The 27,783-nt window shown below is 41.1% G+C and overlaps 1 protein-coding gene across 2 annotated transcripts; it reads right to left on the bottom strand.

The window, feature by feature from the left end:
* Positions 1-91: 91 nt before the first annotated feature.
* On the bottom strand, positions 92-27,783 carry tpcn2 (two pore segment channel 2). 2 transcript variants are annotated; one of them, XM_079555031.1, is made up of 25 exons: positions 27,573-27,783; positions 21,632-21,687; positions 20,489-20,565; positions 20,235-20,412; positions 18,974-19,090; positions 18,772-18,878; positions 18,218-18,290; positions 17,073-17,172; positions 16,921-16,986; positions 16,755-16,819; positions 15,919-16,010; positions 15,739-15,826; positions 14,507-14,587; positions 14,309-14,428; positions 13,734-13,793; positions 7,394-7,522; positions 7,232-7,278; positions 6,966-7,065; positions 6,674-6,745; positions 6,531-6,604; positions 4,735-4,837; positions 1,115-1,197; positions 610-691; positions 438-529; positions 92-278 (listed from the first exon to the last, which is right to left on the bottom strand). In XM_079555031.1, exons 1-25 carry the CDS (start codon positions 27,730-27,732, stop codon positions 200-202), a joined length of 2,301 nt encoding a protein of 766 aa, XP_079411157.1. In that variant the 5' UTR covers positions 27,733-27,783; the 3' UTR covers positions 92-199. The 2 variants fall into 2 exon arrangements, 1 of the variants encoding a protein (XP_079411157.1); XR_013792804.1 differs by lacking the exons at positions 92-278; positions 1,115-1,197 and having other exon boundaries at positions 476-529.

Below are 27,783 nucleotides of genomic sequence, written 5' to 3'. Positions count from 1 at the left end.
AACTATTTGAGCGTACTGGGGTGCAAAATGGTGCTGGCTGCTCTGTGTTTAACATGGTAACATAGGTTATTTATTTTGTCATAATATTTTGTTCATTGAGTATTACTCTTTTGGCGATGTCTCAAGCACTACAGACCCCAGTGGTTTCCCCTCCACCTTGAACAAGGCTTTACTCTGGGTCTGGCTTGGCCCCCGCGGGTCACCAGTCTAAATGGAGGTGCGGGTGTTGGTTAAGTTGACACACAAGCTCCTCCTCCGTGGGCTCCTGGATCTTCTCTCTGCGGCAGAAAAAGAAAAGAAGAAAATATATGTTTTCAGTCAGGACGCAGGTGGAGTCCAGGGACACATCTCTAAACCTAAGCCAGAAACTCGGTCAGGAGGAGTTTTGGAAACTACTAGAGCACCAACACACCCACCCACACACAAAGACGACTTACTTGAACATGAGCTGCACAGAGGTTTCATATTGGATCCTCTCCACGTCTGTGACCGAACAGCTGCCACTGCGATCCCATCTATAAATAAAGTTCTGAGGAGGAAAAAAATCAATTCAATTGCAATGACATGTTGTTATCTGATAAATAGGGGGAATTATTAAACCCAACCCACCTCTAGGATGAGAGCTACAAACAGGTTGACCCACATGACGGAGGACGTGAGCCACCAACTCACAAAGTAGATCTTAGACCACCTGGAAAACAGACAAACAGTGTTCAGGGCAGGATTATCTTGTCTGGACAGTCAGAGTATTGCGCTTGAACTTGTTGGTTATGAAATCCAATATTGATCTCAAGCAGCAAGAACAAATTGCACTTCCTGATTTCACCCAATCTCATTGTAAGCTCCTCCCACCCCCACCGTCTCCTACTCCCCTTCACTATGCAGCCGTTTCAATAAAGAGAAAAAAAACATGCCACTGCACTGCTATCCACTTGGGGAGATTCAAAGATTACTCAAACACAGCTCCTGGTATGTTATTGATGAGAGAACAACATGGTAAATGGCTCTAAAAATGGCTGTTGTGAAGGCAAAAATGACACTTGAAATTAATAGTTTGAATTTAGTTGATTTTCAAGACCAGATAATAAAAAGTGTGCTCTGCGGTTGGACTTACTCTGTGGTGTATCGGCTGTACGCGTCTATAAAGGCCTGCCAGTTGTTCACAATCATCACGTCATAGAGCAAAATGATGGCGGCCTGCGGGAAACAAACGTGAGGATTCAGAAAACGGGACGGACTGGTTCAGCGCACAAAACCTTCAGTCAACACCGCGCAGCAGTACAAGAACACAAGAACAAGAACACAGTGTCAAAGCCAGGGTTCAGTGAGACCTTCCTTCAGTTTAAGCTGCAAGATTTACTGCCATTATGAGACATTTAAAAAAGATGATGTGTCCGGGAAGAGGCTTCGGTTGTGTGGTTTGCAGCAGTGGTTCACAAACTGTGGAGCGCGTGTCTCCGGTGGTACTTTAGTCCTGTCTTTGTTTATGTTCTAAATATTAACTTTGTATTGCACTATTATAAGGGTGCATGTTAATAAAGACATACACGTAAATATATCACCACAGCCATTCATTTCTCATTGTTGGTTAGTTCTGTTTGGCACCTGGCTTCGTTTGACCTTGTGATATAGTGGTATTTGCTAAATATTTCGAATGCACGCAAATACTGTGAACACATAATAAAACGTAACTGTGTGAAAAACTGCAACAAATCAATAAGAGTTGTACGTAAATGATGCAGTAATCTACAGCAATCTCAATGGTAATTGTAAATGCAGTGGGGAAAAAAACAATATAACTGAAGTGATTGTAAAGTTAACAAACACATGATAAGCGTTGCCCTTCTCTTGGCTTCTTTTCATTTAAGCTGCAGTTTTGTTGTTTACATTTCCTAAAGTAAAGTAAATCCTAAAGAAAAAAAAAATGTATTCAGCTAAATTTATGTTAAAAGCCAGTGAGGAAAAGTGTGTCTTTAAAGGGACTATACAGAGTTTAAAAATGTAATAATTATGTATTTTCCTAGCCACTTTAAAGCAGTACTAAGTAACTCTTCCCCCTAGAGGCCATAAGCGCGACTGCAGGTGTAGTAGCAAGTTATGATTTTTTTACTTATTAATTGTCTTGGAGAGTAAATACTACGCTGACAGAAAAGGCGAAGGGAGAGAGGGTTACTGTGCATCCAATTATACAATGGAAATATTTTTTTTTCACTCAAACTTGGCTGTAAATACTGTTTAAAGTGACGTTAGCCGCCAGTTAGCTTTGCCCGTTAGCATGTTAGCTTCTTCTTCGTGATTCCATTAGTGTGTATTGCTTTCTCCGGACCGGTGGCAGTCAAGTTGCAAACATGGTTTTCTGGCCAGAGACACCAGGGGGAGATGAAAGACCCTCCAATCATCCCATAAACACTTGTATTACCCCCACAGGGACTACGAAAAGGATTTATTAAAGGAACTATAAGGAGTTTAAAAATGTTAAAATTAAGTATTTTCCTCCCCCTACATGTTCCAGCCATGTCCTAATGTGTAGAATGAGCTCAGATCTGTTCACCACAACTGCCTCTAAAATCCTGCACTGTCACTCAAAAATGTGTCACTTCGGCCCGAATTGCCGTCATGCACGAGCTTAATATACACTGCGTTCCAAATTATTATGCAAATTGGATTTTTGTGTGAAAACGGTAAAAAAAAAAAACAATAATAATGAAACTTATGGATGGTATCGTGTCTTGGGGCTCTATGAATCACTGACATTAATCTCAGAGACCTGGGATGATTAGTTTTCAGGTTAGGCCCAGTTAAGGGAAAAACTGCTGAAAAAGGGTGTTCCACTTTATTATGCAGATCATCATTTTCAAGCAATATTGTAAAGAAAAAGGGTCTTTCTGCTGATGAAAAGCGTGAAATAGTTGAATGCCTTGGTCTAGGTATGAAAGCCTTCGATATTTCATAAAAGATTAAGTGTAATCATCATACTGATAAGAGATTTGTGGATGATTCAGACACACACTCGGGTTTGTGCAGATAAAGGCACAATATGGACGGTTTCTGCCAGACAAACACATCAGATTAAGAGAACAGATGCTACAAAGCAGCAGACAGGTATTTGAAGCTGCTGGTGCCTCTGGAGTCTCCCGAACATCAAGGTGTCGGACCCTCCAGAGGCTGCAGTTGTGCATAAACCTTCTATCCGGGCCTCCCCTAAACGGTTAATTGAATGTTCATGAACAGAAACGGCTGCAGTGGCTCAGAAATACATGAGGACTCATTTTCAAACAGTCTTGTTCCCTGATGAGGCCGTGTAGCCCTGGATGGTCAGATCAATGGAGTAGTGGATAGTTGGTGAATGGCCACAATGTCCCAATAAGGCTGTGACGTCAGTAAGGAGGGGGCGGAGTCATGTTTTGGGCCAGAATCATAAGGGAGAGAGCTGGTCGGCCCCTTTAGGCCCTTTTAGGCTCCCTGAAGGTATGAAAATGACCTTTGAAAAATATGTGGAGTCTCTGACTGACAACTGTCTTCTATGCTACAAAAAGAAGAGCCGTGCTTTCCCGAACAAAATCCTCTTCATGCATGACAACGCACCATGTCCTGCTGTAAAGAATACCTCTGCATCACTGGCTGCTATGGGCATGAAAGGAGAGAAACTCATGATGTGGACCCCCTCCTCACCTGACTTCAACCCTATTGAGAACCTTTGGAGCCTCAACAAAAATAACTTCTATGAGGGTGGGAGGCAGTTTTCATCCAAACATCAGCTCTGGGAGGCTACTCTAACATCCTGCAGAGAAATCCAAGCAGAAACTGTCCAAAAACTCACAAGTTTAATGGATTTAAGAATTTTGAAGCTGCTATCACACAAGGGCTCCTATGTTAAAATATAACTTGACCTGTTAATATTTTTTTGATTGAAATAGCTTTTGATTTCAGTAAGTATGACCTCCTAATGCTAAAAATACAACAAATGACCATTTTCAGTAAATTACGAGCTTTAAAATGTATTGAAACAATGAGTTGCATAACAATTTGGAACAGTGGATTTTGAGGTTTTTACTATATTTATTTTTGAAAAAAATACTGTCATCACTGGGAGATTTTTTCCACCACATTTAAATGATCCTCTACCAGTTAAAGACTTGAAAATTATGCTGACTCTCATTTGAGTTGACAATTTAGAAAATCAGAGAAAAATGTCATTTGCATAATAATTTGGAATGCAGTGTAGAAGGTGCAGTTACACATATGGCCTGAGGTGGCAGTAGTGAGTATAAAATAGCGAACTTGCTTCCAGCCCCTTTAAGGTAAACAAGTTACTTAGTACTGCTTTAAAAGTGAATTGAAATGAAGGAGTGACTCTGCAGCTGTAACATATAGGGAGAAGGCTCGGTCCACCTCTGCCCTTTAGTTTAATCTTATGGATGTCCAGGAGCAGCTAAGAGGAAGATCTCACGGGTTTGTGAGAGTGTGGGGAGAAAACAAATCAGACAAATGGGTATCTGCATTTTGTGCCAACTGTGATCTCAAAAGAGGCCTGGTCTAAACCAATATAAATAGAATGTTTTAAGGTTGTTAATAAAAATCAAATCATCTCGCTAGACTTTCCACGGCAGTCAAAAACATTCAGACGGCTTGAACTCTTACGAAACAGTTAAGTAAGACAGACGGGACTAGCTTTAGGCGCCATGTTGCTGTCAGTGATTTAAAGAACGACCCGAGGTTAGACTTAAAACTCACGGCAAAGTCGTCGAAGTTGTTGGGCCAGTATTCCAGCTGTTCGTAGGTGCCGCACAACGCGCTGTAGTTACTGGTGACGTTCTCCATAGAAGAGTTACCCGAACTGGGGAGAAACGGACACATCACGGTTAAACCAGAACAAAAGGGGCTGCGTTCATTTAAAGGTGCACTATGCAACTTTTAATGTATAAAGAAGTTTATATCAGTGCGTATTTGACCTTTCAGTGACCCAGCGGATGCTTGGGTGGTTAGCACGACGGCCGGTAGGATGCTCCAGGACCAGTTGTTTTTTAGATTTTCACTGCTTATTGAACCGTTTCCATGGTTGCATATACATTTCATTCAGAAAACCTACCATAAATTCTGAAAAAACTTAAATAAATTTGATCCTGAGGCATCATAGGAGCCACTGTGATGGAAAGCAAACCCGTCAAGTTAACCACCCATACAGCCACTGGGTCACCGAATGGTCAAATACACACAAACAACTTTTCCGTATATTTAAAAAGTTGCACAGTGCAGCTTTAATATTGAGAACACTAAAATGTCACATCAAATACTACTAATAACTTTGAAATATGGCGACTGTGCGTTCATTCTAAATAAAACCCTCAACACCAACATGTAGCAGAAAAAGAAACACAAAAGAGTTTGCGATTGTGTCGTGAAAAAGATTTCTGGGATTACTCCACAATAATAAAACAATGGAGACTTCAAACATGTAAAATACTGTGTTAAATTTATTTTCCCGTTGTTCCATAGCTTTTTTTTTGCTATTATTTTTTATTTATGGTATTGTACGTAACTAATGTTAGTCTGTGCACAACCTTTGCGAATAAATTTGCAACATTTCATCCCAAGCTCTATGTGAGTCACTGAACAGATACAGACGGCATCTCGTCATAGAGGGGGGCGTGGCTTCGCTGAGGGGAAAATAGAATCTTTAGAGAAACACAATTTTTCACTCCTTTTAGCCATTTTCTGGTGGAATATGAACTTATTTACCACACATAAATAAAGTCAGGTGTAAATCGGGCCCATATGGATATTTTCTCACAGCAGATTGTTCAGTAGAAGTGAAAAAACGGCAGTTGTAGCTCGCGCTAGCTAACTGTTAGCATTAGCCCGATGCTAACATGTAGCATCATGTTAGCATTCTCTGTTTTTTATGTATTTATGGGCTGTTGAACCACTTTGCTCCTCTCCATGTCTTTGTTTCTTTATTTAGTAGAAACTATATTCATATTTCAGCATTTGTTAAAGTAGTTTTTAAATAATTAGTTTAGATTTTTCTCCAAATTGTTTTCCCCCTTAACTGTTTTCAAACATGACCATATATGGGTGACTCCAGAGATGCCGTCTGTATCTCATAGATGATAGTGGGACGTCCCCATTATGTGGTAGGATTGGGGGACCTTTGCCTAAAAACAGTTGAAGATTCAAACCAGTTTTCAGATGGAAGTGATTATGTGCTTCAATATCATAGTATTTTTCTAATTTTTCATTAAAGCAGAGAAATCCCACAGAGATTCAGATTTTTTTTCTTTTCTTCTGGGGATTTCTTGCTCCATTTAAACTGCTAGAATCAGTACATGCTATAAAGTGAGTGTTGCTGGACGTCTGAGGCTTTGGGGAACTTGTGTGAAAGCGCTGTTCAAGAAAGGATTCCCACCAGGCTTGCACACACTGGCTGTACCGGCTTGTGATTGTACAACACCGCCCTCTGCTGTTTGATTTTGATAGTACATACTTTAGCTTCTCTCACTTATGCTTAATTTGAGTGTGAATTTCCTTACCTGGGATGTGGGGGTGGTTTGATGGCTCCTTCAAAAAGCCAGATCCCAAACACAGCGAAAATGTAAAACACCACCTGCAGCACACGGACGTCACTCTTTGAGCTAAAGAATGATACTTAACGGTCACAGCTTGGTTTACTCACCACCAGAATTCCTGCAAACGCCCTGAGGTTTTTGACCAGATCCACGAGAGTGCTGGCGACGAGAGCCATGAGCTGAAAAGGAAATGATTAAAAACATAATTGGGGAAAACCTTAAAGCAGGACAAGTGCTCCTCTTCCTGCAACTTTGAACTTAGCTCTTTTTTTGCTATACTTTCAAGTAAGTCTGACTACTAGACAAGTAAAAATCTTCTGGGAATAGTATATTTTTGTGTGAACTGTAGGATTGAGCGTGTGTTTTATAATTGAACAAAACCTGTAACTGTGTTTTTACCTTGATATCAGGGATGATCCGTAAGAAGCGAAAGACGATGAGCATGTTGATCATTCGAACCATCTCCCAAAGTGAACCCACATCTTGCCTGTCTGGGTCCCTGTGAAATATAGTTATGAAAGTCATGCAAGTACATTTGTAACATGGGATTTAATAACTATCGTGTTGTTTATATCACAGCATGCAGTATTTAGAGTGTCAGAGGTCAAATACATCGGGAATCTCATGAAGCTTGTACATTGCAATACAAAGATCCTTAAACCCACCAGCGCGACAATGGTGACTTGAAGATAAACATGGTGATCTGCAGAGCCTGCAAACGCAAAAGAGATACTGCAGTTTATCCCTCACAGAACCGTGATGAGAATAGTTAGTTAAATTTATTGTCATTGTATCGTTTTTAGCATGTTCAGGTGTAATGTTTTTACCAGCAGCAGAACGGTGAGGATTCCATCAAAGATGTTGTTCTTGAAGGAGAAGTATCCCCTCCAGCCGAAAGCAAAGAGTTTGGCGGACATTTCAAACAGATAGTATAAGATGAAGACCAGGTTTATCAGCTGCAAAGAGAGAGAATACAAATACAAAATTCATATGAAATTGGAGCTGTTTGTTTTCTGTTGTGTCTGGTTTCACTCTCATCTCCATCACGGTGTTTCAGGAGCAGTCAGTCAAGCATTACAGGTGTGTCTAAAGGCATACCCTAAGGTTCTCTTGGGCCTTTGTTATCTGATCCTCCAATAAAAATGTGTCCATAATTAAATATGTCATAAAAAACCAGACCCAGAATGAAAGTAGTGCTTGTATTTTATTCTTGTTCTTTGGTGAAGTGGTTCGCATCATGGCTTTGACAGCCTATTCTTCCTACTCATGGTTTGATAAAAGTCTGGGGATTTTAAAAATCAGTAGAGACGCTGTTGGCAGTGTTTGCAGACATTACATTCATGTTTTTAGGTCAGCTTTTAAGGATATTTATCCAGTTTAGTCCTATTTATTTATTCAGTTATAATTTATGACTATTATTATATTTAGCTCATATTTTATATTTAATAATAGATGTTTTTTAAATCTAATGTTATTCAATTATATTACTTGCAAATATTGTTTTTTCAAACTTTTATAATCTCCAGTGTTTGCTCTGGGGGGGCCCTCGGGAGCAGTGGTTTGCTGTGGATGTGCGGGCGTTGTCCGGTGGGTGCTTGGATGGAGCTGTCGTGTGCCTCATCTGGGCGACTGTGACTGTGGCGCTGTTTCGGTGCAGACGGCTCCATTGATGATGTTTTGGTGTGTGTATATGTGTGTATATGTGTGTGTGTGTATATGTGTGTGTGTGTGTATGTGTGTGTATGTGTGTGTGTGTGTGTGTATATGTGTGTGTGTGTGTGTGTGTGTGTGTGTGTGTGTGTGTCTGTCTGTTTGTATTTGCAGGGATGGGTGGTTGGGTGGGCATTACTTAAATCTGTAAAGCTCTTTGCACCAAAACTTTGCATGAAAAGTGCTCTATAAATAAAGTTTTAATTGATTGATTGATCTGACATTTAATGTGAAATCATTTATCAAATTAATAGCGATGCTAGTTAGCCACAATACAAGGCAAGGCATGTTTATTTATACTACGCATTTCATACACAAGGCAACTCAACAATTGCTATTGTCTCTTGTCAATTGTCTTGTTTCGTTTTGTCCGGGGAGCCCATTCAGATTGTTGTCGAATTATTTGTTCATACACATTATGGACATTTCTTTCCCTGCTAACTGCACGCCATGCTCAGAAGTTTCACCGCTCCTGTTGACATGGTGTGTTTCTCAGCTGTGGTCAGTCGGACAGACCTGTTATGTCCATCCGCCTGACCTCTGCCTCGTCACCACATCACCAGGAGCATTGTTACCTCTGGTGTTAGCTGTAGGAACACGCAGAGCAGGTGCAGAAACATCTGTAATGCTAACATTTTCAATTTAAGTGAATAGACGAGTTGCCATGTAGCTTAGAGTAACCTTTCTGCATTTGTTTTTATACGTGCGTGTCTGCTTGTCTTTGCAGGGGTGGGTGGGCATTGTTTTAATCTGTAAAGCTCTTTGCACTACAGCTTTGTATGAAAAGTGCTTTATAAATAATGTTTTGATTGATTGATTGATTGATCACCACACCATGAATCTGCCAATCTGATTTTTGTGTCACTGAAATTATTTATCAAATTTATAGTGATGCCTGTGAGCCACAATACAATTGCTATTGTCTTATCAATTGTCTTGTTTTGTTGCGTTTGGAGGCCTTTTAATCTGTTATACAACTTATGGACACTTCTTTCCCTGCTAACTGCACGCCACGCTCAGAAGTTTCACCGCTCCTGTTGACATGGGGTGTTTCTGAGCTGTGGTCAGTCGGACAGACCTGTTATGTCCGTCCTCCTGACCTCTGCCTCGTTTAAGTGACTAGTGTAACCATTTTGCATGGGTTTTGTTGTGTATATGTGTGGGTATATGTGTGTGCGTGTGGGTGTGGGTATTATTTTTAAGGGCTGATTCTTGGGAGCCATGAGGTGTTAATGTCAGCCTTCAATGCCGAGTTCTACTGATGTCCTTTGTAGGATTGGGTTTAGCGGCGGCGAAACCACTTCCACTTCTGTTTGCGCCGATTCTCAGGCTCCTGAATCTGCTCCTCTCTGGCCCTGACAGTTTCCTGAAGCTCATGGTTCTTCGTGAGCAGAGCAGAGTTGTTCTCCTGTGAAGCCTTCAGTGCACCAGAAAGCCTCTGTATCCTACGCAGCAGAAATACAATTTGTTCTTCTGAGCTTCTCAACGAGCTCATCTCTTTTCTGTGGACGGCTGTTAGTTCTTGGTTTTGGTTGCTGACCTGTGAGCGTAGTTGGTCCCTTTCTGCTTCAAGTCCAACCATCTCCTCACGAAGCTTCAACACGTCCCGCTGCAGCTTCATCACTTCCTGCTGCATGTGACTACTCTCGTCCTTTAGACTTTTATCCGTGCACTGAGTCTCTCCCTTTGTCGTGATGGGTTTGTCACGGATCACAGATTTAGCCTTGTTCCTTTTACAGAGCGCAGACTGAAGCTTCCACACTTTCCTCTGAAGCCCATTTATTTGGTACTGACTGTTGGAGCCACTGGGCCCTGCTTTCTCCAGCTCTGCCACTCTGCTCATAGCAGCGTCAGTGATCTGCTTTTGTTCAGAAAGAGTTAACTGCGCCATCCGCATACACAAATCCTCGTGTTCTGCGTCGCTGTGGGTTGACTGTAGGATCGATGAGGCCTCTTCCTGGCGCTCTGCGTATGTTTTCACCTGCGTACTGACCCCAGGACCATTCACATGTTCATGGATTTCAATGATTGAGTCTTTTTGAACAATCTTCTTGTGTTGTTCATTTACCTGTGTCATCAACATATCGATTTGCTGTAGGAGGTCTTCCCGTGAAGCTTGGTGTCGCAAATAATCCATAACGTCAGAGTTATTCATGACTCGATGGGTCTGAGCGGTGCCTTCTTTGCTCATTTTGCCTTTGTTTTAAGCAAAGCGCACTCTGTAACGTGAAATTAAAGAACAAAGATGGATTTGCAGCCTTTAAACCAAGTTAAAAGCTGTTTCCGTCGTGAGTCTTGAGCTCACAGCCACCTGCGTCAGTGAGGGACGCCTGAATGTGACAAAATGGCCAAATGGTCGTCATGACATCACTGTCCCCTGATGTTCCGTATATGTACTGTTGCCGCGACGATGCTTTCAGGTTCTATAATGTGATGATGTCATATAGATACAAACGGCATCTATGGAATCGCCCATTTATGGTCATGTTTGAAAACAGTTAAGGGGGAAAACAAGAGAAAAATCTAAACTTTGTCTAATTATTCAAAAACTACTTTAACAAATGCTGAAATATGAATATAGTTTTCTACTAAATAAAGATACAAAGACATGGACAGGAGCAAAATGGTCCAACAGCCCATAAAGACATAAATAACGGAGAATGTTAACATGATGCTTCATGTTAGCAGCGTGCTAATGCTAATGCAGTTTTTTTCTCTTCTACTGAACAATCAGCTGAGAAAAAAACAAAAAAACATATGGACCCGATTAAAACTTGACTTTATTTGTATGAGATAAATAAGTTTATATTTCGCTAGAAATGGCTAAAAAGAGTGTGTTTCCCAAAAGATTTAGTTTTCTCCCTCAGCCACGTCCCCTTCTATGACGCGATGCCATCTGTATCTATGGAGCTATAATAATAACTATAACAAAAGATAAGTTTAGAAGCTGTAATCTAAAAAAACAATAAAAAAGAAAGAAGTGTGTTCAGCTCAGTTCGTACCAAAGGCCTGTGTACATCTTAGACCAGACCTGGGCAAAATACGGCCCGCAAGATGATTCAGTCCGGCCCACAACATGTAGAGCATGAATTCATAAGTATGTCACAAAAAAAAGTAAGTCTCTAGCCCATTCCTGTGTGGAGTTATGATTTTGTTTTTCATTACCAGAATACTCACTCCAGCCACTAGGGGGCAGATTAAATAAGGATAAAAAGAAAGAATTCCACAGGTGTCCAGCAGAGGGCACTGACATAATAAGGAATCAGGATTATAAACAACACAGTCAAGTGGGAAATGGACAGTCTGCCTCTGGGCAGCTGTGGCTACAATAGTCGCTTACTACCATGGAGTGTGACGTGAATGAATATTGACTACAGTGTAGCAGAGACTTGTGACACAGGCTGGTAAAGTGCAGTAAGTGTAAGTGTTTATATGAGGCTACAGTCCTGCCCGGCTCATTATTATTCATTTATTGAAAAAACCTCCTCAATGTATTTTCCCAATAAAAACATGTTTTTATTTTGGAGCTTTTGTTTATGGACCCGGCGACACACTCCCCATATATTATACTTATGTCCCGATATAAGTTTGAGTTATTGTTGGTGCTGCCCTCCGACTCAATTCAGGCTTCTCATGTGGCCCCTTATGAAAATTAATTTCCCACCCCTGTACTCATTTTTGTACAAAAGTCACAAAGTCCGCTGCTGTTTGCAAGTGTTTTGCAATATGGGAATACAACCATGCCGGCCTGGCAAAACGGAGGTAAGGAAGTGAAACTATAAACATCACAAATATGGCCAAACTTAAAGGGGCTATATCATGCTATTTTAGCCATTCCAAAGTTAAGTATAGGCATGTATATGATATATTGTACCTCTACCATTATGGAGCACTCATTTTTGTGATAAATATAAGTGTTTTCTGGAGGTATTTTTCAAACCCGGAAGACACAACGCTTCGATTCAGTTAACTCCGCCCCCTCTCTCCGCGCATACAACTTTACCGTAATATAAATAAACAACAATAAGTGAAGTCACTTCACGATGCAGTTATACGGAGTTGACATCTGCAACACAGCTTCATAAATGGCTAACACACATGCTAATATGCTAACACAGGAGCTAACCCGCGTTTGGATAGACTCACCGCTCTGCTCCATCGTTGTTTACATTATGGGACTCGCGTTGGTTATAAAAGTTAATCCACTTTGATTCTGGCGAAGGTTCCCCAAACATCCATCAGTGACAATCACTGAAAAACACCATTTTGGTGATAGTCGCTGAATCCCGGAGAAAAAAACAGCTGAGTGGCCTCTTCCTGAAAAGGGTTGAATATAAACTCCTCGTCCTCGTAGCCAAACGCGCTTCTTTTTCTCCGTCCGTGACATTATCGTTAGTTAAGAATAAAAAACAGGTGTCCAGTGTAGGTAACGAGCTCCATCTTCACAGCTGCAGCGCAAACATGACTGATCTGTTCAGAAGCGATGTGTTTGTTTTGGCCACAGCTGACCTGGAAGCACCTCGGGCACATCCTTTTTTTTTTTTCTTTCTTTTTTTTTCTTTTTTCTTTTTTTACTCTTTGTTTCTCTCTTACGACAGAAATAATGAAAAAGCTGTTTTACAAATTAAAATCAGGCCGTAAGCATAGAATTAAGACATTACATTACAGACGTCGAGCACTTCCGTTCCGTTGTTACGACACAACTGAACACTCACTCGTTCACGAGGAGAGGGAGGAGCAGCTGCTCAGAGAGCAGGATTCAGGAGGATTACTGAGAGCTGCGTGAATGAAGCCACAAACCACTCTGGGGGTGTTTTTGATAAGGAAATAGCATAACAACATGGCTAAAAGCTCCAAAAAGTCGATTTTGCATGATATAGGACCTTTAAGAAAACTGGGTACAATCTTTATCAAAATCTTAAATATAATCGTGTTAACTATGTTTAAAGCAGTACTAAGCAACTCTTGCCCCTAGAGGCCATAAGCGCAACTGCAGGTGTCGTAGCAAGTTGCGATTTTTTTAACTTATTAATTGTCCTTGAGAGTAAATATTACACTGACAGAAAAGACAAAGGTTGAGAGGAATATTGTACATCCAATTACACAATGGAGATACTTTTTTTCACTCAAACTTGGCTGTAAATACTGTTTAAATAGCGCTAGCCCGCAGTTAGCTTTGCCCGTTAGCCTGTTAGCTTCTTTTTCGTGATTGTATCAGTGTGTATTGGTGACTCCGACCCAATGACACTTGTATTACCCCCAGAGGGACGACGGAAAGGATGTATTAAGCTAAACAAGCTACTTAGTATTGCTTTAAGAAAAAATTGTGTCTAATGTGTAATACGCACTTTAAAATGTACTCTTTTTTTCTTCTTTTTTCTTTAGTATTGTGTCAGTTACAGTCCATTTTGTCCACAAAAAGAGACATGGCTTTAGTTTCTAATCAAATTTACTCACCTCTATGTAGAAGTTGTCTCTCTCAGATGTGGATTTCTCAGAGTTTAGCACCAAAATAGCCTGAAAAAACAAAATAAAGACTTAATTCACGCTCTACACAGGACAGGGATGACTTTTGGAAACGTATTTAAATTGAGTTTTAGTCAAGATTTAGTCGGGTAATTATTTTTACTTTCAGGCAGCCAAAACTTTAATGTACATTTAGAGTAAATCGAGCAAATCTAAAGTTCATTGAGTCGTAAATGGTTAGGAACAGTCATACATGTGGCCGGTGTGGGCTGAAAAAAGCCCTAACCCACGCATCACTAAGTTGAAGTTCAGATGTTGTACGTTTGTATAAGTCGACAAACATATCAGGAGATTTTTTTTTTAACTTTTAAGCTAGTTTTAGTCTTCATTTAGTCAGCAAAAATGAAGACTGACACAAGAATAATAAAATGTTTATAGTGGTATTGGGGTAATGCCAAAAAAACCCCGACCAAATGGACTGTCCAAAATGCTGTAGTATTTGTATTTTTACACCAAATGTACAAAGAAGTAAAAGAACATGAACACATTTGGTAAACTGCACTTACACATATGCAGACGACGTTAGCCAGAGCCACTGCGTTTCCGATGATGGTCAGAGCGTAGTGACTGAAGGCCGTCTGTAGCTTCTGCAGGACGGGGGAGTTGTACTGGGGCAACGGAGGGTGCTACAAACAGAGACGACAGAACAGAAAATGACGTACAGACTCGGCGCAAAAGCATCAAGAGCGAGAAAACAGTCCCACCTCTTTTATTATGTCCTTGTCCAGCTCGTCGAAGATCCCCCTGAACTGGTCGCAGTCTAACGTTTCGTGACGTTGAGCTTCCTGCAAGGAATGGCAACGAACAGTTAGTGCCAGACGCTCTTCCTGGCTCTCTATCTATTTAGGACTGGAAAAAAACTGTCTGGTGCCTAGATTTTCAACGAGGAATATCTAGATTTGTACTTGCAAACTCCCAAATGTCAAAGTACAATATGACGCTAATAAAACTGATGAAATAGTTGACCGTACACTGTAACTTTAACTAGACGTGCAACCTCACTTAATTTAGTACTAGGGTCCAACATTTGGTTATTTTCAATATCGGCAAAAAGGTCAATATCGCCTTTATGATAGAGACTTCCCGTTTTTTAGCTCAGTCAGAGCTTTACAATGAGCCCTCCCACAACTTCCTAGGTCTCAGGGGAGTAGAGAAACATTTAGATGAAAATCGGTCACTATTTTATATATTTTATGTTGTAGAGACTTGAGCGTATAATTTTGAGCTTCTGGAGCTGAGCCGCGCTGCCACTGTGTGTCAACCTGACCCGCATGACTATAAGACATATTTCTATAGTGTTTATATGACTGACACCTTTACTATAATAATACAATAGGCTATTTGAGAGATAAAAAAAAACCTACATCAAATCAAATTACTTAAAATATCAGCCTATATATTGGCTATCGGCCATGCCAACCCTCTTATGTCGGTATCAGACCCAATAAATCCATATCAGTCGGACCCTATTTGGCACAGTGGTTCTCTTTTCACATAAACTCCCACCTCATAAAATAAGTGATCTTCCAAATAAAACTGAATCAAGTTGTTTTGTATAGCCCAATATCACGACACCAAACATCAAAACAGTGAGACAAATAACCAGTGTAACGTTCAAACAAATTTAGTGTCTAAATAAACAGTCAGCAGGACTAGGCCTAGACAAGAAGTAACCTTGGTTTAAAATAGAAGAATCCACTGATTTAGCACACACTTTTGTGGATAATGTGGGAAGGATCATCGTTGTCGTTTACTTCCATGATTTTCACTGGATGTTTTGGTGAATGGTTTAAATCACCGATCTTTTACAGTGCAGTTTTTACAGAAGCAATGCTCTGTTTGTGAACATTGACCCACCATAGAACTATTTAATACATTTGTGTCGTTCACCAGAGCCTCGGACGTGACGATCCCCCTCATACTAAACAGTTCTCACCTTTATGATGGCCTGTTTGTAGTAGCTTTTCAAGTTGACTTTGGACATCACTTTGAGCACAGTGGCCACTTGTATGGAGGCAGGTTGGCTGAACAAAACGACACAAACACACGTTAAAACTACTCATTACAGAGAGTGATCATTACAAAGAGGCTTTAATACACAGTGATGAAGTCTTACTCCGCTGTGGGCTGCTGCAGTCCGCAGCTGAGGACCTGAAACGCGGCTCTGATTCCCAGCCTCCTCCTGATGATGGACGTCTGGACCGACATCTGAGGAAAAACAGGTCACATGTCTTTTCCGTTTGCCACAGATGCCCAGGGGCAGACTGACAGGGACGTGGCTAATGTTTTCTCCATACAACAGCTTAAAGGTGCATTGTGCAACTTTATATGTGGAAAAAAAAGGTGATACGTGTGTGTAGTTGACCTTGTAGTGACTGACTGGCTGTATGAGTGGTCACAAACCCTCTCACCAGAAAACCTCCAAAACAATTGATCCTGGAGTGTTGTAGAGGCCACCGTGATCAAAAGTTAAAGTATCATGCTGACCACTCATACAGCCGTTGGGTCACTACAAGGTCAAATACACACAAATATAAAGGTTTTTTTTGCATTGAAAGTTGCACAGTGCACCTTTAAACACTTAGCTTTTACTTTCAGCTTGCTTTTAGGGAAAAATAAAATTCTCAAGATGAACTTAAAAAGGAAAAAAAAATATTTTCTGCATCTATCGAAAAGAAATTGGTAGATTGTGACTGCAGCTCATAACTATTACGGTAATGCAAAATCTATCAAGTTCATCTGTATAAAGTGCCTGTCTTTATACAGGAGGAGGAGGGAGAGAAGGGGGGAGAGGAGGGGGAGAGGAGAGAGAGGGAAGAGGGAGAGGAGGAGGAGGGGGAGGAGGGGGAGGAGGAGGGAGAGGAGGAGGGAGAGGAGGAAGAGGAGGAGGAGGGAGAGGAGGAGGAGGGAGAGAGAGGAGGAGAGAGAGGAGGAGGAGGAGGGAGAGCTCACCAGTAAATATCCTCTGAACTGGTTATAAATGATGGCGGTCAGTAAATTCATCAGGCAGTAGGTTCCTGTGAACAAAAAGGGAATGAAGAAAGATGGATACACACAGACATAACTAAACACATGCATTAAAATGGACAGTTTCTCCATGGACTAGAATGTAACTCACCAATGACGCTGAATGTGATGAAGAAAATGGCGTAGCCTCGGTTTAAAGAGTAAGCCTGGATCATGACTGAAAAACACACATTAAACACCATTAGAGACATGTAATAATAATGGTAAAAACAGAATTAAATGTGTTGTGAAGTGACAGAGCACCATCGGGGTTGTTGGCCGTGGTCAGCAGAATCAGGAGCGACGTCAGAGAGTTGGGCATCCCTCTGAAATGAGCCTCCCACTCGCCGTTTTTAGACGGATCCTAAACAACAATGACAAAACATATCAATTATCAGTGTAACAACAATTCAATGATTGCCGGGATTTTTATTTTCAGACAATATAATCGGCCTTTGAAAGAGCAAGCTAAAATAATACATCATTGATTAATTGAGACTTTTATTTTGGCCGCATTTCCTTTCTTCACCCATTGCAATAAACTCCAATAAACTCCAGAATAATGACTTCCACCTTAATCATGAATCCAAATCAAAGGTTTGGATCTTTGCAGGGTACAAGTTCAGAATCATATTAAGCTAAGCAATGTTAAGCAATGTTTTTTTTAAAGGGAAGTTCAAGCAGGGTCAAAGAGCTGGACATTCCACACCAATGCTACAGCACAGTGTCCGCTGTCATGCACAATATTGTTTGCACGACAAATTACGAGAGGTCAAGAGGGAGGGCACTTGACATTCGTCTAAGAGATAAGTGGGACATCTCCAGAGAGCAAGGTTGCCAATTCTGAAGCTCGAAACACTCCTTCCAGTATCTTAAACCCATGAAGCATTCAACCCAAAGCCCAAATTTCACAGATTTTAGCGCCGCTGTGCTAAAAGAGGCTACAGGGAATGGCTCTGAACTTTTAGATTGTCCACTGAAATAGTAAATTGCCACTTTATTCAAGCGTTCAACACATAGCTCTGCACATATGCCTCTGAACAACTGTTTCCACCCGCGGCCTCCATAAAACTGCCCATTTCCACACGATTACGACAGACTTGGCAACAGTGCAATTTGGTGAGACCACGTTGAGTCAAAGGGTGAACATTTCAAAGCTATCGCACAGATTTGAGAGTCTGTAAGTCTAAATCAAATCATTTTGTAGACATGAATATCCAGTTTAACCTTATAATCATAGCACTCAGATCAGAGCACTTCAGCAGCAGAGAAGAAGAAACAACCAAAGTGAGCATGACTCTTCAAAACTGCATGAATGAAGCTAAATGCTACTCCAGGATCGTCTTTCACGAAGGGACAACATTATAAAAGTTGGTTCTGCACGTGTCCTTTAAACGGGCATGTCTGACCTCCGTTTTGACGAACAGCAGCATCCCGATCATGGTGAAGAGAAGGAGGTGCAGAGCGAGCAGCAGGATCACACTGAAGACAAGACAAATAAAAAGCAGGGTCATTGGACTGATATTGGCTGAATATGATATATAAAGAGGAAGATTTACATTCTGAGATCAATTTTGTCTATATACAGTGCTATATGAAAAGAAATGATAATATTTGCAGTTTACCCTCAATTGATAAAACACTGTTTCTGACAGATTTCCCCAAAACAGTGCACAATATTATCTTCATTAGGACAAAATTTCCAAAGCACAGCGCCTTCAAGTCAAAGGTGCACTTTGCTATAAAAATGTGAACCGTGTTGTGCACACAGAGCAGATGAAACACTCCCCTGCGCAGGGCAAAAGACCCCAAAACCCTAAATACTGTTCAATCAAAGTGAAGAAAAGTGTTCAAAAGAGCAAAGAAAGGTTTTGATTTGAGTCATTTGAGAAATGAGTTCCATCAGTCGGTGACTTAAAGCAGTGAACGAAGCAGATACAGGTAATTGTCCATTTGTTTGTACCTGGCGATTTCTGGCAGCGTCCTCTTGATACATTTCAGTGTCTTCTTCATCAGAGACGAGTTCTGCAGCAGGAAAAACGGGCGGAAGAGTCTGCGCACCCTCAGCCTCTAAACAAGGAGACAAACATGAGAATCGTCTAATTCTGGTGTCGTATAGTGAGGCCACAGCTGACTAGTAGGCAATGGGTGACTTGATACCGGACCTCGTCGCAGACCATGCTGACGGACAACATCCAGTCGATCACGGAGATGGTGATGACCACAGTGTAGCCAATGAGCCACTTGCTCTTCCTGAACTCGTCCCAGCCGATCAGGTAGCTCTGAAGGACAAAACACAGACAGGAATACACACAAGTTCACAAGTCGTCTGTAATGTTAATTCATTTCTTATAAATACTCAACCAATCCACCCGAATTTAAAGTGGTGCTAAGAATAAAGAATAATAAAAAGGCACACTGTCAGGTATGTGGCATTGGCTGAGAAAATCATTGCCATGTAAAAACTGATAGATCTGGAGCTGGTTAAGTAATTAGTAAAAGATAAACAGGAACATCCCTAATAGACAGACAACTCATGATCCTCATATCAAGTCCCTACACTATAGGATAGAGCCAGTTCAAACCACTTTGAGGCCTTGGAATAGATTAGAATAGACTGAGTTTTGGTGTCCCTCATGCGGGCCCTCCACTCCCCTCCACTCATGGGTGTGGCAGCAGGCAGCTCCAGGGTATTGTGGGACTTTTAGTTCAAACAGTAAAAGATAATTATATTCGTCTTACCTTAGACACTTTAATTGTTTGTAAATATCAAACAAGGTGGTGGGCGGGGTTTAACCAGAGGCAGGAAACCAAATGCTACTTAACTCCATTCTACCTGTTGTCATCGTAATGAGGAGAACTTTATGTTTTAAATCTTCTATTATCGCCAATAAATACTGGACGACATTTCAAATGTGTAACTTTACACTTACGATCACTTATAATTGGCCAACAAGATTTTGAGCGATCCGTCACATGCTCTCTATTCAAAGTATGAAATTTTGCCTTCGGGAAGAAGGCTCAGAGTCATCTCAACAGATTTAAAACTCAGGCTCTTTAATTATACTCTTAGTGAATGGGGCAGGCCTGTTGTATCTTTGGCTGCAGTATGGGAGAAGGCCAAGACAAATGTCCCATTGTGGGACAATGAAGTTCATTTTATCTTATCTTGTCTAGTTTAAGTTTAATCTTTTTTCTGCTGCATACTGCCGCCAGATGATGAAGGCGGGGAAAGGGTCTCTATTGTAACTCTATAGGAATTAGAAGTAAACGTCCAGTCTACCCTAAGCTTAGAGCAACAGGAGCCATCTTAATTTCACCAATTTATCAATTAATGACAGTCTTTTCTATTGCTATATTTAGCATATTTCATTATTTGTCTCATCTTTTGCAAGCCCCCGTCCTAGCCCTGAAGGAAGCCCGTACCTTGATGGCGAGGTCCAGAGTGAAGATGAGGAGGCAGACCATCTCAATGCCCTCGGTCAAGCCGCACGGAGGCTCCCAGGGCGGGAGGCGGTGCCGCGGGTCAGAGGACATGGAGAGGGAGGAGGGCCGCTCCACGAACGCCAACAGTAACACTGCGGCGATCGTCAGACCAAGACCCCTGCAGCAGAGAGAGAGAGACGGATCAGTTACTGTAGCATATTAAACGTCTATTACAGGCTGCAATGTAAAGGTACCATTGGCAGATCTTGGAGTAGTAGCACTTGTACAGAAGGAGAGACTGGGTGTCCACGCGATGGTTTATGGAGCGATACTGGAAACAAAACAAAAAGAATACATTTTATACACAAATATAAGATAACGAGCAGATCTATCTGTGAATTTTTGCGTGACTGTGGGCATTTTGTCTGCAGCCATCGGTAGCAGGGAATTATGAAGTTTACTCAAGAAAAACAAACATTTACTGAAGGCTTTGGGGTCAAGCTGATGACCTGTCCTGTTATTGCTCATAATACAAATGATACAAATGAGTGAGTAGGTACATACACATGAACTTGTACTTGGACAGTTTTATCACACCAGATTTTTTGTTTTGTTTTGTTTTCTGTTTGAGTATTACCATTTTAGTATCAATACTCAAATTTACACCTCCTATTACGAGAAAGCCAGGTAAGTGACATCGGCATTAGTGTTTCTTGTGCCCTAACATCCCTTTAATACACCGCCTTTAACTTTGATTACGACATGCATTCAGTGTGGCATTGTTTCAATAAGCTTCCACAACGCCAAAAGATCCAGTGTTACAGTAATTTTTCACTGAGATCTTGCATCGACGATGGGAGAGTGTGGCCACTGCGCACTGTTCTCCAGCACATTCCAAAGATTCTCAATGAGGTTGAGATCTGGACTCTGTGGCGCACGATCCATGTGTGAAAATGATGTCTTCTGCTCCCTGAACAACTCTTTCACAGCGTGAGCCTGATGAACCCTGACATCGTCAACTTGGAATATACCCGTACCATCAGGGAAGAAGAAATCCACTGATCGAATAACAACCCGGTCATTCAGGATTCAGGTCATTCAGCTGATCTGAACCTAGACCTGACCATCATAACAGGCAGTTAAGTTTTTTATGCTATATTTATTAGAAATATCAGAATTGTTACATAATTTATTCTTTGTCTGTCAAATTGCATCACTTCCAAATCCAATATGGAGCTTTTACACTATTTTTCACTACTCAAAATGGCCTATACTACAATTTCACCATTTAATATTACATGACAACAATGATCTGGCTCACTACCTTTCACTTACATCTGAATAGAATTATTACTATCCGTCACCTCTGCCCACTTTAGTAAACAAAAGCGCATTACCTGTATGGCATCTTCAATGAACACGACAGCCTGCTGAACGTAAAGCTCCTCGTCTCCTGTGAATAAAGACCCAAAGATCTTGTTTAGATTCATCTGCACACCAATGCCAGGACAAGGAGCAGGAGCAGTCTCCACAACGCAGCTCCTAAACTCTGTATCCCATAATACGACTGGGCTCAAGGCTTGATGTTTGTTCGCATTTATTAAACCTGCCGTTCGTCAAACTGGTTTCACGGAGTAGAAACAGGGAGGAGGCTTTTTCCTCGCGGCAAAACCTGGGAAGTGGAACAACACTGAGGGAACACTGCAGTTTGAGCAGCCTCTGTTGTTATACTGCAATGTTTTGGATATGCATGTTTAATTTGGTTTAATGTCAGTCGCCCTTTCGTATATTCTTCAGCCGGCTTCAGACTCATGTCACTTGCACTGCCTTGCCCCTTCCTAAACACAGGTCCACTCTGATACATGAACTCACAAAATAAAGTGCAAGATTCTGTAACATGGAGTAATGCTAATGTTATTTACGACTGTTTATTAAAATGGGAAAAAACGGGCATTTTCTTCCTCCTGCCATACTAGGTAAAAATTACTTCATGGTGAAACAAATGTGTCAGGGCGTTAGTTTGAAGCCTCAAGGTTCAGAAAACATGCAGAAGTTTGAAATTACATTTTTAATCCGTTTTAGAGTAGCGGTTTGGAAAATAGTCTGTGGAGTCGAAGCTCCAACAACGCCAATACATTTTAGGAACTTTTTGAAAGAAAGTTGGCAATGAAAGGGTTACAATGTTTTTTTTTAAAAAGTAATATTATTTGTAAATGACAAGAGGAGAGTGTGACCTTCAAAATAAAAATGTTTTAAAAAACATTGTTCCTCCCACAACGCCTGTGTTTCACTAGAATGGCCTTTACATAAACAAATTTTAACTTAGAAACAAATCCTTCAGGCCATATTTCACAGACATCTGGCTACACAAAAACCAGATCTGAAATGTCCCATTTTGCATTTGAAATTTTAAAAACATTTCATTGATTTCTGTGTTTTTGGAACATAAACTACAGAAACGGTGTGTTGTAAAGTTGGCAATTAAGGGTTACATTTAGTTAAAGTAATATTCTTTTTGTGATAAGAGGAGAGATGAGCCATCCAAATTAAAATGAAAGTTTCAAAAAATATCAATTGGTAATTAATTTTTTTTATAGCTTTCTACAAGTAAATGTTTGTGTCAAAGCTCCCACAACGCCACTTTTGCAAAGCGATGAGTAAGGGTTAAGTCTTAAGTTATAAATGTAAAATTCAGTCATTTAGTCACACTTAGTTATGCATCAGATTCAAACTTCTATTCAGAAAACTTTGCCTGAGAAGGGCAATTGGGTTTGAAGCCGCCCAGTGCTTTCAGTGCTTTACATTGCGTTTTCAATTAAAGTTGAACAAACAAAAGTTGAATTGTAATCTTTCATATTTGACACTTTTCATAGTTTTTGCAGCACCAGCACCAGCTCATTCACACACTTAGTCTTTGGTCAAGGCCTTCCTGACTCAGTCTAACCACAAACTGAAGCGCTCACACAGACAGCTGTCGGTGCTGACTGAGTGTCATGCAGAGGGATGTGTCATTATGGGACAGACGTGGTGAAAGGGTGTGGAGACGTGAGGGGTGTGCGTTATTGTGTGCCTGATGGCGGTGGTTCCGATTAATTAACCACATATGGTTTAGTGCGATTAAAAATATTAATCCCTCTTTCCTTCAGTGGCACAGACACTTTTTCAGTTTCTGTTTTCCTGCAAGACGTTGCTTAGGGATGAACTCAAAACAAAGCCAAAAACAATTTCACTGTCAAACTTGCTTATTCACACAGTTAAGCCGACATCAACATTTAAAAAGGTAATTCTCCAATGTCTTGGGGCTGGACAAAATAAATCACACTGCTATTGTCTTTGAAGTGTTAGAAATGATCACACAGGCCTCACGTCTCCACTTGAAATAAGTTAAAATGTAGGAAAATACAAAGTAGTGATGTTGACTTCGTCACAGAAATGGCTTTGACCTCGCAGGACAGTTGAAAACCATTTCAGCTGACGACGAATAGTGTTGAACACAAAGAAAAGCTAGTACATAAAAAGTGTTTTCAAACTTCTGACTTGTAATTTATGTAATGTAATTGAGCCCTCACTTTTATGCACAGTTATTGTCAGAGGGTGGAGAACAGGACTGACAGTGAATTAAGGTCTCTCTGAACATATAGAGAAATTGATAATAATAATAAAAACATCTGCATACACTGGTGTACGATTGTGCGTGTATATGAGAAAAAGGTTGGTGTAAAGCGCTATGACTATCCGGTGGCAGTGGAAAAGCCATTTACAGTAAATGTGACCGCTTGCAGTGAAAATGCATGCTGAAAAGTGTTATCTTCTGCACTCCTCTTCAGTAAAAGCATCTACATTGTTACTCCAGCATTATACCTTCTCTCGTTTTCTCTGCACTTGGGATTGGCGTAGACTTGCAAAATAAACTAATTCTGTGATTGAACAGTCATTCATGCTCAGGCTGGGTACGTTTGTTGTGCGTAGACAAGCACCAAACTTGTCTGAAATCTAGGAAAATGGGCGTGGGGCCTTTCTGCAGCAGAGCCATGATTCATATTGTCCTCACAGTCAGACTTGTTATCCAAATTATCCAGTGACATGAACTGCTCAGTCTGGAGAGGCCTTTGCTGACAAGGTTTCCCCTAAAAGTGTGATTGTGGCAAAACTGTTCCCGCAGTCAAGTGAGGAGTGTGTAGCAGGTTTACAAAACGTCTGGTGTGCTTATAATATGAAAAAACACATTATAAAATATGAGATCGTAATACAGAATGTGGGTTAACATATTTAAATCTTGCGAGTGGACAGTTGTGCAGTAAGATGTGTTTTTTTTATACCTGTGCTTTAACAATACTTGATTTACAATGCCGATAACTGAACGATATTTTTTCCCCATACCTAAAATATTTGTCATCTAGAACCAGAAAACAGAACAATAATGTTCATTTACTCCATAAAAGACTATTTCTTTTATATTAGTATAATCCATGTGAGCTGAAACAACCAAGTCACTTCCTTTAATGCTGTCCCTGGACAAACAGGCATCAAAACTCGGTCTCTGAAGATACAATATTTTGTCTAGCACCTAAACGTTTTTTTCAATACTGGTATCGTTTAACAATACCCAGCCCTATGGACAAGACATATTACATAGATAATTGTAGTAATCGCGACTTGCTGATAGCAGCACTCAACATTATAAACTCGATTTGATTGTGAGCAATTGCGCAGCCCTATTGTGTCGGCGTAAAGGGGCTAGATGCAAGTTCGCCATTTTATGCTCACTACTGCCACCACAGGTAATACATGTAACTACACCTTCTATATTAAGCTCGTGCATGACGGCACTTCGGACCCGAATTAACACCATTTTGAGTGACAGTGCAGGATTTTAGAGGCAGTTGTGCTGAATAGATCTGGGCTCATTCTACACCTTAGGACATTGCTGGAACATGTAGGGGGAGGAAAATACACAATTTTGACATTTTTAAACTCCGTATAGTCTCTTTAAGTATTAAAAAAAAAAGAGCTCAAATGAGCAGTTTTCAATTGTCTTCCAAACTCAAAGGAAAACCTTGAATTTGCCCTTTAGGTTGGAGACAGTGAAATTAGTAAAGGGGAGTCACCGGACCCATAACGGTAATGACATTCGCTTTTAAAGGTCAACAAAAGGAGATAGCGCTCAGCAATTACATTCAATACTATTAGCGGTGAGAGTCATGTTACTCTTATATTCACTTAACTACGACATGAAAGTCATGGCTGTAGTGGCACAGAGTAATTTGCAAACACTTGCACGTTTTTTCTTATGAGTTAAAACAGGAGGTACAGACTTGCAGCACTCTGTCCCTCCCTGTGCTGTCTGTGTGTCCAGTCTTTAGAGACACAGAAGACAGAAGTTAGAACAGTATGATTCAGTGAGGAACAAGTGTCATGACTCTTTCTACCAATAAACATTCAATTAGTCTCTGGTTTAAAATCTAGAAACAATTCCCTTTCAGTCTCTATACCACCTCTAGTCTATTGCACATGGCTTTAGTGGCAGGGACAGCACAGAAAACCATGAAACTAGGGCTGCAACAAACACTTATTTTGGTAATTGATTAATCGCTTGGCTGTGAAGGTGCACAAATGTTAGCACATAGACAGGCCTAACGCTAATGTGATGCTGCTTGAGGACGTGTTAATGGAGTAAACTGAAAGTGAATGTCTAGGAGGCTCCTAGTGCTTTAAAAAAAAGTCACTACAGCTGAACTTGATTTGCTCAAAGCTGCACATGAACAAAAGTACAAGTTTCTGTGAACAGGCCATTCATCATTTGAAAGCTGAGAACCTCAAGTTCGGCCACTAAGCTTTAACGACTCAAGGCTGCACTGGCACTGATTGGGACTTCATCAGGGACAGGAGCTGGGATCGAGGAACTAAGAGTCTGCGTTTCTTTATTCTTTTTTAAAACAACTTTGTTTTTAAAGTGAGGGTATTAAAAAGGCCTCGTGGTGGTGGGACTATGTCTCCGAGCTGGCCTGGTGTCGCCTCGGGGTCCCCCCAGAACAGCTGGAGGAGGTGTGTGTGGATCGGGAAGTTTGGGCATCTCTGCTGAGGCTGCTGCCCCTGTGACCCGGCCCCGGATAAAGCGGAAGAAAATGGATGGATGGATGGGTATTAAAATTTCATAAATATGTCAGCACGGTGGCGCAGCGGTTAGTGCTCGTGCCTCACAGCTCGAAGGTCCCGGGTTCGATTCCCACCTGGACGGGACCTTTCTGTGTGGAGTTTACATGTTCTCCCCGTGTCTGCGTAGGTCAGTGGTAGGTTATAAAAACATGTGCAATAGGTTAATCCTCCAACCAGGTGTTTCTGACCACCAGCCTGGTTCCACATCATGGAGATGGGTCCCCGAGCGCCGACCACTGCTGGCAGCTCACTGCTCCTACAGGTCGCCCCATGTGATACTGAGGATGGGTCAAATGCAGAGAACTAATTTCTCTACAGAGATTAATACAGTTTCAGGACAATAATCCAATCAGAAGGCAGATTATCTACGCTCTTATTCTTGCCACATCCTTAAGTTTAAAATCAGTTTGGAAATAAACATAAAAGTTATGTCATTTTGGCTCTTATTTGAGTCCAGAAAACGATAAGTCAACGATTCAATAACTGATCAGTTGTTTAAGCCTATATGCAGGGCTTAAACCTGAGATCTAGTGGTGAACCGAAAGCACTAACCGGTGCACCACCAAAGCCACATCAGACTGCAAACGTATCAAACATTTTTTTAGTTCATTGGACAAATGTGCTGTGTGTCTCTTAACACACCTGTAGTTGACTTGTTTCATTCATTCATGTATATACAGCATATTCAGCTCATCTTCTCAACAACTAAAAATCCTACCTTTTGCATATTACTAAGTCATAATATTGACCAAATGATTCTCCCCCCCCCCCCCCAGTATATTACAGAAGAAGTGGTCATCTTAAGTCAATGTATATTTTTTCTCTAAAGCACTTCCATGTTTTTAGTATTTCTACCTTAAAACGTCCTGAACACTCACCTGTGCATACCAAAGCTGCTTCCTGCTGTGGCTGTGAAAGGCATGAGTATCACTTACCTGCCCAAACTGGTAGCACGGGTGATATGCGTTCAAAATCCAGCTCAATAATGCCAGGTAGTTCTTTTTAAATCGCTTTTGTTAAAGTTAATTTGAAGCCGTGATTGACCAAAGGCGAATCATCAAAACGAGAGCCTTTTGTGCGTAAAATAAGTTGTTTGCGTCAACTTCTGTGGCGACTCCTTTCCCAAACTCTTCCCTAAACAGCCCACTCCCATGTTGGGCTTTACCTTTATCCTCCACTCACCTGCGCTCCCCTCGAAGCAGCACGACTCCTCGGCCACAGAGTAGGACAGTGGCCTGCTCCTCCTGCCCCGGGACCCTCCGCTCTCCGAGCCCGACCAGGATCCATAGTCCGCCGGCTCTCCGTTCACTGACCCCGCTGCCAACAAGCGCTCCGTTTCCATCCAAGAAGCCCCCGAGGCATAAAAAACAAAGCCCTTCGCAGCAGGAGAGGT

The sequence above is a fragment of the Gobius niger genome, assembly GCF_951799975.1.
Source record: "Gobius niger genome assembly, chromosome: 4".
In the NCBI taxonomy this organism is placed as follows: domain Eukaryota; kingdom Metazoa; phylum Chordata; class Actinopteri; order Gobiiformes; family Gobiidae; genus Gobius; species Gobius niger.
This window is presented reverse-complemented; position numbering and strand designations above follow the sequence as displayed.

What these genes read in the sequence shown, in the direction of transcription:
- tpcn2 (XM_079555031.1), bottom strand. Translation starts at nt 27,732, where the DNA reads ATGGAAACGGAGCGCTTGTTGGCAGCGGGGTCAGTGAACGGAGAGCCG. An exon ending in TCCTCACCGTTCTGCTGCTG is followed by an intron (nt 7,279 to 7,393) that starts GTAAAAACATTA and finishes TTGCGTTTGCAG; the next exon opens with GCTCTGCAGATCACCATGTT. An exon ending in TACAGCCGATACACCACAGA is followed by an intron (nt 692 to 1,114) that starts GTAAGTCCAACC and finishes TCTGTTTTCCAG; the next exon opens with GTGGTCTAAGATCTACTTTG.